The 17,990-nt window shown below is 48.9% G+C and overlaps 1 protein-coding gene across 1 annotated transcript; it reads left to right on the top strand.

Moving 5' to 3' along the window:
• The first annotated feature begins 257 nt into the window (after positions 1 to 257).
• Positions 258 to 17,687, top strand: LOC306828624 (PH domain leucine-rich repeat protein phosphatase 1-like). Its single transcript, XM_079351150.1, has 17 exons — positions 258 to 2,193; positions 6,674 to 6,870; positions 7,174 to 7,299; positions 7,389 to 7,537; positions 10,249 to 10,395; positions 10,898 to 11,125; positions 11,387 to 11,589; positions 11,669 to 11,729; positions 11,810 to 11,905; positions 12,320 to 12,475; positions 12,565 to 12,765; positions 13,749 to 13,911; positions 14,378 to 14,508; positions 14,592 to 14,708; positions 14,818 to 15,012; positions 15,124 to 15,361; positions 15,880 to 17,687. Exons 1-17 carry the CDS (start codon positions 600 to 602, stop codon positions 17,041 to 17,043), a joined length of 5,166 nt encoding a protein of 1,721 aa, XP_079207276.1. The 5' UTR covers positions 258 to 599; the 3' UTR covers positions 17,044 to 17,687.
• Positions 17,688 to 17,990: the final 303 nt, after the last annotated feature.

Genomic DNA, 17,990 nt, shown 5'->3' with positions numbered 1-17,990 from the left:
TCTTGAATACTGTGTTGGGGCAGATGTGGCCATTTAAAATAAAATCGGGTTCCTTTTCTTGAAACACATCTCAAGTTAGTTGTAACCATCTAACCAAACAAAACCATCGTAAACTGAAGCCTTTAACAAAATATAAAAGAAAAGAACATCCTTTATGTTATAATTAAAAATACTACTCTTTCACGGTTTTTTTCTCCAAGTTCCGAGGCTTTGCTAGTACGTGAAGGCGTCATAATTCATATCCAATGAGACCCCGCCCTGGCCGCCGTGTATCGCTGACCGTCACTCTCTCATCTGTCTACAGTACTGGCAGCGCTCGCGCCTACTCGCGCTAGCTTGCTTCCATGGCGACCAACTAAAAGAGCATTTTTTTCTCACGTTGACCCGCCGGTTAGCTCACGTAAGCGAGCTAACGGGGGATATTACGAAACGGGATAATGTAGCGGGATAACTCTTTGGACGAAAACACACAGTACAACGGAGAATGCGAAGCTTACGTGGAGGAGAAACCAGCCCCGTAACTAGAGCGAGCTAACGGCTGAGAGCTAGCGCGGGCTAGCATTCACCTGCAGGCTAACTTAAAACAGCGAGCTAACAGGATGGAAAGTGTGAAGGAAAACGAGTCCGGGGGTCTTTCGACTTCATCCACGCCACTTGATTCTGGCTGTGACAGTGTCTGCGCGAAGCCAGGGGGGTTGACGCCTCAGTCCGCGGGGAAAAGACCCTCAATCGGGGGAGAGGAAGACGGCGAGGCGAAACTCTTCGGGAAAGGACTGGCGGCCACCTCCCTGCTCCAGATCGCGATCAGGAACGGGATCTATCAAAACCAAGTTGCCAACGCTATCGGTGGGGCGGCCAAAAATACAGCCAACATTTACAGCCTCGCGTCCGTCAACAGCAACACTTCTGTCAACTCTCTGCTCAGCAAGAGGCGACACAGGCACAAGAGGAATCTGTCTCTCGGGGCTCCGCCGACCAGCAGCACTTTAACCGGCGTGTCCCCCGCAGAGGCTGCCGGCCCTGCTCCCTCAGCCTCCCCTCTGAGCACCCTCAGCCTGGACAGGAGGACGTTTCTCCGGCAGAAGCAGTCCAAGCAGCTCCAGGCCTCTGACAGGACATGGGTGAGGTCGGACCTCCGGCGGGGCTGCATCCACGTCCACGACTGGCTCACGCCCTCCTACCCGCGGCCGGTGCTCTGCACGGTGGACACCACCGCCCGAGAGGTGGCCTGCAAGCTGGAGGGGAGCAAAGCCGGGGCTGTTTTGAGAATTAACTACAAAACTGCTGCTTTATTGGACTTAAATGATAATTGTAAAGATAGTAATGGGCAGACGGATGAGTCTGAAAGTCTTAGTGACAGTGTTGATGTGAAAAGCTCCAAATCTGACGAGACTGATGATCCCAAACAGTATTTTCCTGATGTTAAACTGTCCTCTAACTTGTTGGATGATAAAACCGCCAGTAACTCTTCATCTGAAGTCTATCTGAGTGACATTGGGATGGATTTGAGCCTGAGTGTGGCAGACTGCTATGGAGTCTACTCTGGTTCGGACATGGAGAGCAGCACCTGTGAGGACTTCAGCCCGGGGGGCCCCAGAAGCGTGGAGCTCCGGGACTCACTCAGTGAAGGGCCGGGTCAGGGTACAGACTCCTCAGCATTGAGTCCAAACTGTGACAGTGCCACAGAGGGACCTGACCCGTTTGAGAGCTCCTCAGATGAGGTGGAGCTCGCCTCTTCTCCAACACACTCAACTGACAACTCTGCTGCAGACAAGCAACCACCGGACCTGCCCTCCACAGACCCCGGCAGTGCTTCCAGTCAAGTCCCAACCACGCTGGAGGACACCGAAGCTGCAGGAGCTGGGGACTGCACAGACACCCCTAAATTAATCAAACCCCCCTCTAAATGCCCCAGCAGCTCTCAGACTCGGCCCCTGACCAGCCAGGCACCTGTCCAGCTTGACCCGGAGATCCCTGGGGGAAGCAGAGGATGGCCCGAGCCCATCAATACCAGTCCGACCCCGGCTCTCTACATCCAGATGCACGGTGGAGCGGTGAGGCGGCTGGGGGATGATGAGAGGCCTCTGCAGATATTAAATGAGTACCTCGCTAACCTGGGCTTTGAAGAGCCGTGGAGGGTGCAGGCGGAGGGGATGAATCCAGAAATCGGCTGCCTCATACGCTTCTACTTTGGTGAGTGTTTAAACTGTGAAAACGTATATTCATTAAGACTTTCTTTTGCAGGTGAATGATCATTTATTTCAATCCAAAATACGATTCAGTAGATATTGATATCAGAGGGAAACCTTAACAACATGCAGATGTTGGGGCAGATGTGTGCGGAAGTTTTGAGCTGCAGTGATTGAAATGAGACCTTTTTCACAACAATGTGACCACAGAAAGCAGAGAGATGACTCAGTGTTATCGGGGATGGATAAAAGTTTTGATCGTGGCGTTCGACTTTGGATAACTTGACTCCTCAGATGGATGAAAGTGCGCACTCATTTCCCTCCCCTGCCTCACCTTAGCTTTCAGAGAGCCACTGGCTGCTGGTTACACCAAGCCTCTGTCGTTTTTGCTCCCTCATTGTTTATCCATTCTCAGTGTACCGTGAGTGCTGTCATTGTGTTTGCTCAGTCGGACTGTTAAACCAGTGTGTTCACTTGTCCTGGTGGGACAATACCCGCCCTCTAAACACAGCCGGCCCCTCTGTGTGCAGGCCTGTAGGGAGACACATCTGGAGGTAACAGGTGGGATCTTTCGGCACGCCGCTCCCACAAAACGATGGATTCTGTTTTTCTTCCTCTGCTCCTCTTGTTGTTGTTGTTGTTGTTGTTGTTGTTGTTGTTGTTGTTGTTGTTGTTGTTGTTGTTGTTTTTTTAAATACCTCGTGTGGCTGACATGCAGGGTAAGAGGATGGAAAAGCAACCATGATCTCTTATGGGATTAACACAACTGGATATTATTATTGACCTTGTTTTTAAACACCATCTTCAAAGGCGGCTGGGATAAATAGTCCTGGTGTGATAACACGGGAATAAACAGACAACAGCTTTACTAACGTGTGTATATATATATATATATATATATATATATATTTGGTTTAGTGTGTTTGCTTGATTAATCCATGCGTTACTTTTATTGACAATCTTTAAGCTGTTTGGTCAATTGAATTTGAGTAAATGTAGAAAATTCTTGACGAGTGTTTCCCAAACCTCCTCCTCTTTAATGAAATGTCTTGTTTTGTCTGAGCTGTGTTGTCATAGAGGATTGAAGAAAGCAGAAAATGTCCACATTAAGAAGCAGAACGATGACTTCTTTTTTTTTTTGTATAAAACAACTCAAAATAGATAATAATTAATTTTAATAGCTCACCCAAATATTTCATTTATTGTTGCAACTCTTCTTTTTTTTTCCTTATCTAAAATACTTTTACTACACATACCATTCATAGAGACCTTCTTCTACTCTGAAATGTTTCACAGAGCGATCAGTAAAAACCCTCTTCACTCCCCGTCCCCTCCAGTCTCGGCTCCGACGGTGACATAACAGATAAACAAAGGGTGACGTAGAGTTCGGTTGCTGGAGGCGAGGGCCCCTCCAGCTCCTGCAGACAAACACACATGATCATGAAACGGTGGCGATGAAACGGAGAGTGGAAGTCCTGCTGGTATGACAATCATAATTACCAAGAGGACTTGATGTGATGAAGTTATGATGTGACTTTAGACATTCAGGATCGCCAACACAGATACATTTTTAGTGATCGAGTCTGGCAGCAACATGAGATAGGTGGGTCATCGGGGCCTCAAGCTTCCCACAGCTCTAAGTGCCAAGTGTTGAAGATCACTTGATGAACATTAACACTCCAGACGTAGGCCGGGTTTTCTCAGAAACACACAGGGCGTGCCTGATGTCGTCCAAAGATGCAGTCGTATCGATGTCTCCGTCAGGCACTCACTTTTAAGTCTTGTTTTTTTGATGCTTGGAGGAAGAAGCCCATGCTAATATTAGGGATAGCTGGCCAAGCCTTACTTGGACAGAATTATTCACCAGAAACAGGAAAACCTTCTGTCGGCCCTCGCTGTCCTCTCTTCACAGTCGAGCTAAAGGAGTTTGACTCAGCATAATCAATACATGGCCAAGTATTCTTCTTTGTCACACACAGACTCTCTCTCTCTCTCTCTCTCTCTCTCTCTCTCTCTCTCTCTCTCTCTCTCTCTCTTCTGTGCTGACTGAAAGAGAAAGTGACCTTAGTGGAACTCAGATTTCACCTCCTCAGTGTTTTGGATCTGCCTGAGACAGACGCAGAACCGCAGTACCCAGAGGTCACTGCTTCACCTCACAAGGTTAAAGTCCTCTGCCATAAAATGCATCTGATACCCTGTGGCCAACAATCCCTAAATACCTTCATGAATACCTTCATGGATACCTGCATAAATATCTGCAGGCCGTGTTATTTTTGCCCATCTTATTATTGCTGCCTTCGATTTAGCTGGGATCCAAATTACAGTCTGAAGCAGCTAATAAAAGAGAGATTGGAAACTGGATGCCAGAAAGTGTGTGCCCATGGGGCTTTAAGATGCACCAGAAACGTGAAGTCCTGCTGTAGCACGAACAGGAAACGGCTAGTGGTGGCTTGATGCGAGGCAGGATGTGTCCCATTCAGAGAACCAGACGGAAGGAAAGGGCCATGCATGTGTCGTGTGTGTGTATATATTAGCGCGCTAGATCTGGCTTGCAACGCCCAGGGAAGGGTGGACCTTCACAATAAACACATTCCACAGGATTGTTCAGTTCAAGTGGAGTGTGTTTGAAAAGCTCTCCTGCACGGTCGGTAAGTTTCCGTCACATGTAGAAACTTCACGTGTTGACTAAGTTCGGAAGATGACACATGACAGTGCGGATAACCGCCGACTGGAAGTTTGAGCACGAGTTGTTCCCCTCCAGGGGCTTCACTCACCATATCTATATTTGTGTTTACTCAGATCATCAGTGTGTGCACTCTGAGGACTCCTTGTTCCGTTTGAGCGGAGAGTACAGAGGAAATGTTATGTGGGAAGATGTTTCAGCCACAGAAACGCTCCGAAATTATGAATGGCAGTCACCCAACGTGCGCTCATGAGTGTTCTTTCAGGAAACCGCCTTGAGACGACCAAGTTTGTCTCGTTGTCTGAGTTTAAAACAAACCTGAAACCAGTGTTTGTATTTGTCTCGTTAAAGGCTTTCCTTCTCTTCTATTTGACTTAGGAGACGTTTGTGTTTTTTTTTTTTTACAGAAGCAGTACTTGCATTCTGGTTACATTTCATGAAAGCATTTAGTTGAGTGCATGATTTGAATCACAGGCTGCACATTCTGCAGCTGCATTACTGTACACAGAACAATAAAGGAGCAGCTTTGTGACAGGCTGAACACAAACTGAGGGGCCTCTCATCTCAGCATCGGACTCTTTCGCTTCGTCTGGCACTTCTGCATCGTTCTTTTTATGCCTCGTCTTGCCTCAAGTGACCCCCCCCCCCTCCAGTCCAACAGGGATAGTCTCCTGCTGTAAGGGGCACGTGTGAACAACCAGATCTGGAAGTTTTCAGGGGCAGTCCCCCTTAAAATGTTCTGGTAATTTTAACGAGTGTCGACCATAGTGAGCGACTGATGGCAGTGTATTTTCATTATGTTTGCCCCCATTCTTGATATTAATGCTAGGCACATTTTAGTGGCAGGCCAGTGTTTGAACACCTTCCAGGTCAAACATCAGATTCATTTAGGCTCACACTGGAGTCTGCTGAGGTCCAGAACTGAGAAAAAGAGCCCTTTGAATTGGCTACAGCTTTTAAACACCAAATGAAAGCTTACAAGGACTTTAAACTTTGGATTCAAGCCAGCTTTTTTCTCCTTCTAAATAGCTTTACATATTCAGTGCTGCAGACACTAAAAGAGTTCAGACACTTGTTGAGCTTCAGCATCCAGCCTTGTTCAGGAGCACCTTCTTTCCATTGAAATGTAATGTCAAAATATAGTTGTGTGTGAGTCACTGAAGGAGGCAGCGGAGAGGATCAAGGTGCTGCTGTTTAAACACATTACATAACAAGCTAATCTGATTTCAGGCCTTTCTCTGGCTCAGACTCGTCATCTGTGTGCCGCGCTCCTGCTCTCTGGTGTGTGTGTGTGTGTGTGTGTGTGTGTGCGTTTCCTCTAGCAGACAACTAAACACACAGACTGGAAAATACAGTTTAATGTGTGATCAGGTTGGACGCTGATGAATCGGGGTTTAAACTCACAGCGGGAGAACTCCACTGTGTCGGGCCCTTCCTCTGCTCGGCCCTGTGGCTCCAACTGAACAGCGGCTGCTTTTTGTGTCAGCAAGGGGTTAATGTAACAAATCACGGCTGAGTGACTGCTCACTCTCTCTGCCCACGGGATATTAGCTTCAATTCACTTATATAACCGCACCGCTCTCTGTCCCTCACAGTCTGAAAGAGAAACCCAGCTTGAAAGAGCTGATTCAAAAAAAAATAATAATAATCCCAGTCAGCTAAAAACAACACGCTCCATTGTGCAAAAAAAACAAGCCAAAAAGTGATAAAGAAAAATAAAACGAGTGTGCATAATGATCATCAGCTGGCTCGTGTAACACGCTTCTTCTTCTTCTTCTTCTTCTTCTTCGTCTGTGTCCAGGTAAGCCTCGGAGTGTGGGTGGTTCTGAGCGTGTCCAGCTCTCTGGTGTGTTCAACGTGCGGAAAGGGAAGCTGGCGCTGCCGGTGAACCGCTGGTCGAAGCGTCAGGTCACTCTGAGCGGAACCTGCCTCATCGTGTCGTCGGTGAAACACGCCCACACCGGCAAGATGCACATCCTCCCTCTCATCGGAGGAAAGGTATCCCCGGCTCAGTGTGTTAACCTCCTCAAGTCTGATTCATAATAAAGTAAAGTCGACATTGGTGATGTTATGAACTCCAGGCATACATGGAGCAAAGGTCACGTGTTTTTGAAAAGAGATTTACCCATGTGGATGTAGCCACAGTTAAAGACAAAGATCCTTGAAGTTCAAGCATGCAGCTACCTTTAAAAAAAATGCATTATGACACACTCAAAGGTCACAGGTGACTGGGTAACATCTGTCTGAGACCTCAGCCAATGAGCAGGCCTGATACTGGGTTAATGATGTTCTGTGGTGCAGGTGGAGGAAGTGAAGAGACACAGCCACTGTCTGGCTCTCAGCTCAGCTGGTCCTCAGAGTCAGACCTACTACATCAGCTACGACTCGTACACAGAGCACCTGCGCTGGCACAGGACCGCCTCCAAGGTATTTGAAGTGTTCACTGTGTGTACACATCCTTGCTGCCTTTTGTGACTGCTCACTGTGAAGTCCTGTCCCCCCCCCCTCTCTGTCAGATCGCATCCCAGAGGGTGAACTCAGTTGACCTGTCCTTCTGCAGCCTGGAGGAGCTGCCCACTCAGCTGTTTTACAGCCAGGACCTCACACACCTCAATCTCAAAAACAACTTCATCTCCCTGCACAGAGGAGTTCCAGCACTCACCAGGTGAGCTCATGCACCAACGACAATCACATCCTACCATCCAGTGTGTTGAAACAAGGCCACAGGAGGAGCTGACTGCTGACAGACACTATTTTTATATCTTTCTCTTTGTTATCCTCTCTATTTTGGATGTGGAACATCCCCCTCGGTAGTCTTGGGGAGCTACCATATGGTGTAAAGCGGAAGCAGCTTAGATGTAATTGTAGATGACGTGTGTGTGTGTGTGTGTGTGTGTGTGGGAAGCCACGTGGGTTCGATGATTAAAAGAGAGCTACACTGGTGATGACAGATTCGACATGCTGCTGGGACAAAAATGTTTGTTCATGATTCTCAGATGAGCTCGTACAATTACTCGCTGACGTCAAAGTCTCATGTAGCAGTGTCACAACCATTCATGTGATATGTGGCAAGAAGCCCGTAGTCATGTTAACCTAGTACACGGGTAACATCTGAAACCACACGGAGACATAAAGCCGGCCACTTCCTGCATCATCAGGACATCTGTTCAAAAAATGTACACGCATCCTCTGAGCTTTAACATGTGGAGAAAAGGCAGCTTCCCTGTTAATGTGCCTGCTTACCAGCTCTGATAGCACAGGTCCATTTTACCACTGTAGCTACATGACATGCTGTGGTTTGAATGACACGAGGTAAAGAAGGATTATCTGAACGCCACTGAGAGTATCAGATTTAAAGATTCATAACTGTCTCATGCTCATGAAAGTGTAATTTAAAGACTGCGTGGCAATCTGAAAATACATTGTGTAGAAAGTACTGAAGGATGTTAAAGTGTGCAGGGGAACGTGCACGTCTACAGCTGAACAGAGAGAGAGGAAGTGTTGGATGAGAGCGTGTGTGGATGGCATGCAGGAAAGGAGCCGAGGTCGAATTTAAACCCAAAGCCACTGCGACAAGGACTTTGGCCTCTACATGGGGCGCGTGACATAACTGCTGGCCTATCGGCGCTCCCTGTACGTCCTTTTGAAAGCACAACAAGTACGCTTTTTTTTTTTTTTTTTTTTCCTTCAAAAGCCTGTATGAGAAGGAGCAACAAGGCTGGAGTTTGATCCACCGTATACGACCGCTCTCAAACACACAATTGCGTAAACATCTTTGTTCATTGGCTGCTGTGACTTGTAGCGACTTGTCAGTAATCAGGAAGCCTCGCCCTAAAGCCTACCACAAGTTTTCATCAGCTGGATTATAAACCAGAAAAACGTCCCAGAGTGCAGAGTCATCCAAACAAACTCACACAGACTCTTTACCAGCTCAATCTGGTCACCTTTTAATAAACTCAGAGGCGGGTGATGATCTCGTCTTCCTGCTATCACACTTTCAGACTTTTATACAACTTCACTTCTTGTTGCAACCTGAAACTCAGACTGTATAAAACATGCATAAACATGCATTGGTTCCTGAAGGGCTGTTTTGTCTCCATGAGGCTTGGGCGGTATCCGTTTTTTTCATAATACGATGCAATCGCTGGTTCAAGTCCCCATACGGACCAAAATATGGACGTACTGTATGTCTGGTGGCTGGATAGATGTCAGGCCACTTCCCGAGCACCGCCAATGTGCCCTTATGCAAGGCACCGAACCCCCAATAGCTTTGTGTGTAGCCGCTGCGCTCTGACATCTCCTGTTTGTGCGCGTGTGTGTGAGAAGCTTTCTTCTCTCAGGGATGAATCAAGTAAATTCAAAACCAAATTTGTCCCTCTCCATTTTGGCTCCTTTGACTCGGCTTCACTTCCACAGAACATGATGTCACAGTCCAACTTTAACTTGATGGAATAAAGCCATTCATAGAGTCACATCCATGAGCATTGTTCCTGTGTAACACGCCTCCCTGCTGCTGCTGCTCCTGCCGCTGCTTCTTTGAGGAATGTGCTTTCCCCTCCTCGTCCCTGGGACTTTCCTTCGGAAGGACGCTGGTCCGGCTCGGCCTTTCACACTGAACTCTCTGTGAACTGGATTATGTTAGGAAACGCTAAGGAAGGCCCACACACAGACGCACAACAAGAGAAAAACACACACAAGCTCATACCTGGTCCACATGCTACGTTGAGTTGTGTCAACATTTAGCTTTAAATGGCATGTGTACTCAAAGTGTTCTGGTCACGTGTCCTTCAGACAGATTCCTCCGCTTGAGTTCTCCGTGTTTCTCTCACAGATTTTGCATAACTCAGAAACAAGACGCCTGAATGCTCCGGGACAGTTGTGGCCACAGCTGTCTTGTGTCGTAATTCACAAATCGTTGCAAGGAAATCTTCAGCTTGTTGAACAAACTGTCACTTGAACTCAAAGATTTGAGGGTTTAAAGTGTCCAGGTCACTGTGACCCCTCCTCCTTCAGTTGGAAGAGGTGGTTTGTTACAGGTCCAATATGAACGTCGCTCCTCTCGAGTCCTCACCAACCTGTTCATGCTGCTGATGAAGGCTACACTCACTTCATCTTTACTCTGTTTGATCTTATCACAATCACAGAGGGGCTGTTTTGTCTAATATAGTCTCCATTCATTCAGCCGCTAGTTGTGCTGTTCTTCTATGGGAAACACTGATGAATGTAAATACCCTGTTGACTAATAATGGCGGCATACAACCATCATTTCAATTGATTGAAATAGTCTGACTGGATCTGTGTCTGAAAGATTAATATCTTTGCCCCCCCCCCCCCCCCCCCCTCTCTGGATGTCTCCCTGTTTCTCACTCTCTCTAGGTTTTGTAAACTGAGAAGCCTCAGTCTGTCAAATAACGCCCTGTCAGAGTTTCCTCTGGCCTTGTGCGACATCTCCTCGCTAACGGAGCTTAACCTGTCTGGAAACCGTCTCTCGTCTCTCCCCGCAGACGTCGGCTCCATGCACAAGTAAGTGGTCTGGCAGAAAATAACCACCTGCCTCTCGGGGCTGCACGCATAAATGATAGCGGTGATTTTTAATTGGCCTGGTTTCTGCCTGGGAGAAGAACGTCTCCTCGCTGACCTCCTGCACTCCTTGTCATTGTGGTTCCATCAGTGCAGATTAATTCCTCTCTGTATTAAGTGGACAACTGGCTGTGCACCAGACTCTGCTCCTGACAGTGCAGATGGTTTGTTCAGGTGATAGGAGTGCAGAGTCATGCTGCTGCCTCTGCATGAAAGGCAGTTTGGGGACAAGTGCTCTGCTGTTGTTTCCACCTGCACCGGTGTGTCAGCATGTACAGTCTTAACTGTGATGTAGCCAACTAAATGACACAGTACTGCATCTTTTTTTAAATGTCTAAACTAAAGCTGTGGTGCTTCAGGAATCTCTTTTCAACTCAAATGTTGGATATTTGAAGAAAAGATTGTGTCTGAGTTTAATCCCCTCGCCGTGTTGTCGCTGTATCAGCCTGCAGACTCTCCTCCTGGACGGGAACTTCCTGAGTTCTCTGCCCGTCGAGCTGGGCTCTCTGGACGGCCTGACCTACCTCGGCTTGTCCTTCAACAGTTTCTTCTGCGTCCCCCCCGTCCTGGAGAAGCTCAAAGGCATGGAGAGACTCTGTCTGGCAGGAAACCTGCTCTCCATCCTGGATATTGCCGGACTGCAGTGGCTGCCTGCTCGTCACATAGATCTCAGGTAAATGTATCCACGAGGGGCTTCGACCATTTTTAGACACAATACTGGAGCAAAGCTCATCTGCAAGCTTTGCTGCAGCTACATGTGCTCCACATTTTCCCTGCTGGTGTGGCCTTTACGTCCACTGTTAGGTGTTTTGAGTTGAATTTAAACTATAAGAATTCAAATACGAGCTGAAAAGAGGAAAGTGCATTAGCCAATCACGAGCTATTTCATCCTCTTTCCAACGTCTAAACTAAAAAGCTTGTTTGTTTTTATCAGGCTGAATCGGCTTCAAAAGCTGACAGTGGGAGACTCGGAGCAGCTGGTCCACATCGTGCATCTGGACCTGAGGGACACGAGTCTGCAGGAGCTGGATGTCCGGTCTCTCTGCAGGCTGGAGCTCCTCCGCTGTGACAGAAACAACATCTCTCTCCTCAGAGTCAGCGGCCACGCCCTCAAGAGCCTGCACGCTGCACACAACGGTACACACGCTTTACAATACAAGTTAAAAGCGATGATGTCTGAAAGTCGATAACTGAGTCATGCGTGGTGCCTTCACAGAGCTGACGCTGTTGGAGGTGCAGCCAGTGCCGGAGAACCTGACTGTTCTGGATCTGTCCTGGTATGAGTCCTCACCTCTCCAGCTCATTGTTTGGAAAAGAGAGTGCCTGATCTAACATGACTGTCTCTCCTGTCCTGAAGGAACAAGCTGGGATGTGTCCCTGACTGGGTGTGTGAGAGCAGCAGACTGGAAGTTTTGGACATCAACCATAATTCTGTCACAGATCTCCCTGTTCAGTAAGCACCACACAGACAAACACCTGCTGCATCGAAACGTTTCACCAACGATCGTGTTATATACGATATCAGTTCTCTACAAACCCCGTGCTCATGTACACAGGAGGGTAAAAGTGCTGAACTCGATCAACTCAGATGTATTATTATTCTTCATGTTACATAAAAGTACCTTCAGCAACATGCCCACACTGATCCTGTCACGGTGTGAACACATCTTTACAGCGAGGATGAAAGCGAACATCCAGTTAGATCTGTGAGGTCATCTAGTTCCCAGCACTCGTGGTTTTAGAGTTCATTCAACGCGAGCTGTGTACGTGTTGAACTTGTGTGCAAAGTGACGTAGGTGTACACAAACAGAGTTACAGTAAACACACACACGGACACTCAGCTGGCTTGGGGGTTTGTGCCTTGCAGGCTGCTGTCAAGCGGGAGCCTCCGAAAACTTCTGTCGGGCTGGAACGAAATGTGTCGGCTGGCTGAGAGGATGGAGAGATCACAGCTCGAAGTCCTGGACCTCCAACACAACCACCTGAGCGAGCTCCCACACAACCTTTTCATCAAAGCACAGAGGTACACACACACACACACACACACACGCAACATTCCTCTCTCACACGTGTCCTTTTCAACTCATTTCTTCTGTCTGCGTTTCCTGGCAGCCTGCGCTACCTGAATGTGTCAGCCAATAAGCTGGAGAACCTCCCTGCAGCCAGCCTATCAGAGGACAGTTTCAGCAGCCTGGAGGAGCTCTATGTCACCAACAACAGCCTGACGGACAAGTGTGTCCCTCTGCTGAGCGGACATGGACACCTCAGGGTGCTCCACCTATCCTACAACCAGCTTCAGACCTTCACTGCCAGGTGAGATACACCTCTGCACATGAAGTATGGATCAGAAGTGTTTGTCGTTGCTCCGCTGGTTCCTGAGTAACAGCTGTATGAGGAGGCTGTAGAGTGAACACGCTTCATCAAACTACATCCATCAGGGTTCTTGTTGTTTTGACAGGCTCAGAGTGAAAACAGCATGGAGAGATTCCTCTCTCCACCGCTCTCCAGTCACAAAAATAGTTATTTAACAGCCCAACACAGGAGTCACTTGATTATTTTAAGTTACACCAAAACAACAAACTTTTTCAAAGGAGTCTGGTTTTACAAAGAACCAGGTCAAAGACTCTTATCTTATTTAATCAAAGTACAGCTGGCTGAAAATGAGGCCAGACCAAAACGTATGCTACCTTTAAGTCATCATGTTTGTCTATCCGTACAATTTTCAGTTTTTACTTTGAAATGTAGTAAAAAGGTTTAAGCGAGTGCTGCATGGGTCGAGGAATCAGGTGATCTTTAAGCACAAGGCGACAGAAGTCACATAGCTAATAAACAAACAAAGGACTGTCCTGATTACGAACACAGTTCATTGTGAAGAAGAGGCCGTTTAAAGTAAAAGTCCGAGGCACGACACAAATCAGTCTTTTCTTTATAGGATGTCATACTGTGAAATGTTGGATTGAAGGAAAAACCCCTGAAACACAGGAAGTTGATCCGTACAGTAAATGCCCTCGGAGGCTTTTTAGATCATCCCTAAAGAATGTCGTCTCCCAAAACACATTGAGGTTTTCATCTGAAGCTTCAGCATCACCAGACTGTCATGGTAGCTTTGTAGGCACACTGAAGATTAGCATGAGTGGCTCTCGCTTAAAGTACGTCACAGTTCAGCTGTGTCAAACCTCCGTCTCGCTTCACAATCAGGTTTTGGTCACGAGAGAGATCTGATGAATGTGGTTCCCAAAAACAGAGCCTGTATGTGCGCGGCTCTGGTGTAAGCCTTCCTCCTCCTCCTCCTGCAGTAAACTGGCCCGACTGGAGCAGCTGGAGGAGCTGGACCTGAGCGGGAACAGACTGAGAGCCGTGCCCACCACCATCCTTAGCTGCCAGCGCATGCACACGCTCTCTGCCCACTCCAACTGCATCAACGCCTTCCCCGAGGTTCTCCAGCTGCCCGAGATCAAGGTCAGTGACGTCTGCCGCTTCCTCCACACGCACGCCAGCGTTTGCTCTCGTCACAGTTCAGTTATTTTAAAATCTGCATCGTTGGAGAGGAGAGAAAAAAACGCGCACCCTCCTGTCCCTGTTTTACCTCTCTGTGTCGATCCCTGTACCTCGGTGTTCATCTTTTATAGGGCCAGATTAGGAAATCCTTTGTAATCTCCTCGTAGCTCCCTAATCTCTGCTCCTCTCTGAACACAAACGACGGCCCCACAGTCCTGTCGATGCTCTGTTTCAACGCTGTTTGAAAAATAGAAACACTGGTAATATGAAGATCAACTTTATAGACAAATCAGACTGACTTGTTTGGCCTTTTGGCTTTTATCAGGGTCGTCAAATCGTGACATTAAGATGTCACATGCTAAAAAAAAAAAAGAAATCTGAGAATGTGTCTCATATGAAGTGACCTCTGTCTCCGTCTCTTCCTCAGTGTGTCGACCTGAGCTGCAACGAGCTGACCGAGGTCACTCTGCCTGAGACTCTTCCTCCCAAGCTTCAGGAGCTGGACCTCACAGGAAACCCTCGCCTGAACCTGGACCACAAGAGCCTGGAGCTCCTCAAGTACGAGAGAGTCCTGACAGATGCTGCCTCAGTGATGATCTAACCGTGGACGTGTTTGACCCACGTGTTTCTTTTCTCTGCAGTAACATCAAATGTTTCCGGGTGGATCCGTCACCCTCGGCTCCGTGCGTGAGTGAGAGCCACGGGGCCCCTGCAGTCTGGAGCCACGGCTACACCGAGGCCTCCGGGGTCAAAAACAAGTCAGTCCTCAGCGCACTCGGCCTCTTTCTCGTCCTCTATTCACCTCACTGAGTTCTTATATTGTACTCACATTGAAGCGGCTGACTGGTCCCTGGTTGTTGTCCTCAGGCTGTGTGTGGCGGCTCTGGCTCTGGACAGCTTCTGTGGGATCCGTGAAGCTCTGTACGGAGTCTTTGACGGAGACAGGAACGTGGAGGTGCCTTACCTGCTGCAGTGCACCATGGGAGATGTGCTAGCGGAGGAGCTCCACAGAAGCCAGAGGCAGGAAGACTACATGACCAACACTTTTCTCACCATGCAAAGGTAGAAACACACACACACACACACACACACACACACACGTCGTTCTCCAGCTCAGTGCAGAGACTGCGCTCAGACCTCCTCTAAGCCGGCGTTTGTGTGCGTCTCCTGCAGGAAGCTGGGCACGGCGGGCCAGCGGATGGGCGGCTCTGCTGCTTTGTGTCACATCAGACACGACCCGGTGGCTCCCGGCGAGCACGGCGGCTGCTTCACGCTGAAAGCGGCGAACGTCGGCAGGTGCCAGGCGGTTCTGTGCCGCGACGGCAAAGCGGTTCAGCTCTCCGCCACGCACACCGTCAAAGAGGAGGCGGAGTATCGGAGAGTCCGACAGCACAACGCCATCATCACCGAGGTAACGGGAGAACACTCACTCGTATTCAGGGGACGTTTTTATGAAGCAGGAAGTAGATCGAGCAGTCGACCCGAAAACATGCAACTTTTAAAATAATGATTGAGACGAAACATTTGATTGTTAAATGTTCACAAACAATCTATAATATCATGTCAGAAATACAATCTGAACTCTTTCTGTCGCCCCCTGCTGGACATTAGAAATATTAGACGTTTATGACACCCCTGCTTCATTGGGTTTTTGTGCTCAGGTTTTATTGAGTTTTTCTTGTTAAACAATAAATAATTTATGAATGCAAACTAAGAAAAAAAACAAGACAGACAAGTTCAAAGACACTCACACTCTGGCATTATTACATCAAACAGAAGGAGTCAGGTTCAGGGTTTCTCTCGTGCATTCTTTCGTGAGGTGAATCTGCGTCCTCAGATCACCAAGGATATTTCTGCTGCTTCATGTTTCTTCTCCTCCTTTCATACGCAGTCTGTCTGTAAACTAACGAATCTTCTCCTCGTCTGCAGGACAACAAAGTGAGCGGAGTGACGGACTCCACCAGGATCATGGGCTTCTCCTTCCTGTGCCCGTCTGTGACACCCAGACCCCACGTCTCCACGGTAACCCTCACACCACAGGACGAGTTCTTTCTCCTGGGGAGCCGGGGATTATGGGAGATGTTGTCTCCCAGCGAGGCGGTGGAGGCGGTCAGGAATGTTCCGGATGCTCTGGCTGCAGCTAAGAAGCTGGTGACTCTGGCTCAGAGTTACGGCTGCTCCGACAGCCTCAGCGCCGTGGTGGTCCAGCTCAGCATCACGGAGGACTGCTGCTGTTTCTGCGAGCCCCCTCCCCCGCCCCCCAGCCCCGGCCTGGGCGCGCACACCAGCACGCACCCGTACTCCGGCGGCGGCGAGGGAGGCATCCCGCTGCCTCCTGCCTCCTCCGGAACAGTGAGCGAGCTGAGCAGCGAGTTCAGCACGTCGGAGATGAGCAGCGAGGTGGGATCCACGGCGTCTTCGGAGGAGCCGCCGCCGCAGACCGAGCCCCTGACATCCCACCTGAACCTGCCGGGGGGGCGAGCGGGCGGGCGGAGGCCGGCCTGTGGAGGAGGAAACTTCCAGAGACAGTTCTCTGGAGCTCTTTCTGACAACGGGGTCGACAGCGAGGACGAGGAGCCGATCGCTGGCGTTTTCTCTAACGGCAGCCGGGTAGAGGTGGAAGCTGACGTCCACTGTCTGCGCCGCCAAGACATCCCAGCGTCCCAAACACACACTCAACCCTGCACACACACCGCTCCAGCTGCTGCCACGCCCCACGAGCCCTCGCCGCTACCCTTCCCCTCCCCGTCCCCCTCCCCGGTCCCCCCGTCCTCGCCATGCCTGGGCAGGGAGGTTCTGTCCGGGACTCTAGGACGCCGCGCCCGAGCTAACGGCTCCGTCGCCTGCCAAGCAAGAAATCAGGACCTCATAGAGGAGGCGGGCGACGCCCCCGTCAGGAAACAGGGGGGCTACTTCAACGCTCCTGCCCAGCCGGACCCCGACGACCAGCTCATCATCCCGCCAGAGCTGGAGGAGGAAGTCCGGCAGATCATCCAGCAGCAGCAGCAGCAGCAGCAGGAACAGATTCAAACCCACAACCAGCAAACACACGGCTACCAGAAACCCGCAGACTACTTCATCACGCCGCTCTGAAGTCTGCCCCCCGCCTCCTCTCCACCAATCAGATCGCTGATTTTCAGGGTGGGAGGAGCTTTGACTGTTCGGACTGCTTCCTCCAAATAAGCTCAGAGTATTCTGAACCTGCTTCTGGACCACAGACTGTTTTCTTATTTCCTTTGTTTTCTACTGTTCACTCGATGCCCCTCCAAACGCAATGCAATTTTTTACTCCCCTCTGTGTTGATCAAATCATCCGATTTTTACCATATCTTTCATTCTGCCGAGCACTTTGAATGCTTTTTATTAGAGATGAGATTTATGTTTAAAGGTACTTTAAGAGATTCTGTTTTTGTGTTGTAGCAGAAGTTTGTGGCGGCTGACGGCCTTCCAAGTTGTCGGAGTTAGTTGAGACTGTTACACTAACTCCTAGGAGTTTAACACTTTAAAAGTGACCTCGTCACTGAAACCTACGAATGTTCTCTGAGAGAAAAGACCATTATTTCCAAAAGGCTGATATTCCAGGTTTGTTTTTCCGGGGGGGGGGGGGGGGGGTGCAGAGTGCTGCTGCGGTGGTGAGATGATGCTGAACGCTCGTACAATGAATGTTCTCAGATCAGTGTTAGAGAGTCGCACAAGAGAACTACTTTTGCTATATAATAAAAGAACATTTCCAGATAAGCACGGCGTGTCAGCTGTTTGTTCCTTCAACCTCACGTTTCTTCACTTCCAGCTCAACAACAGTTCCCAAAGTTCATCTACGATGTTCAGTTTTATGTTTTAGGCGGCTGTGGCTCACTTAGTCGAGTCGGTCGGGGGTTCGATCCCCAGCTCCTGCACTCACATGTCCGACGTGTCCTTGGGCAAGACACTTAAAATGAAATAGCTCTGATGGTGACTTTACACAGCAGCCTCTTCCATCGGGGTGTGAATGTGTCACACCCTCATTTCAAATCAAGTCATTTCCTGAAGCTCAAATTGAAG

Source organism: Symphodus melops (genome assembly GCF_947650265.1).
Source record: "Symphodus melops genome assembly, chromosome: 8".
NCBI lineage: Eukaryota > Metazoa > Chordata > Actinopteri > Labriformes > Labridae > Symphodus > Symphodus melops.
The sequence above is the reverse complement of the archived record's forward strand: the minus strand, read 5'-3'. Positions and strand labels throughout refer to the sequence as shown.

Bases quoted from the DNA above. Each gene is read 5' to 3' on its own strand.
- LOC306828624 (XM_079351150.1), top strand. From the start codon at position 600: ATGGAAAGTGTGAAGGAAAACGAGTCCGGGGGTCTTTCGACTTCATCC. The intron at 12,766-13,748 runs GTGAGATACACC...CTCCTCCTGCAG, and splicing joins CTTCAGACCTTCACTGCCAG to TAAACTGGCCCGACTGGAGC. The intron at 13,912-14,377 runs GTCAGTGACGTC...TCTCTTCCTCAG, and splicing joins TCCAGCTGCCCGAGATCAAG to TGTGTCGACCTGAGCTGCAA.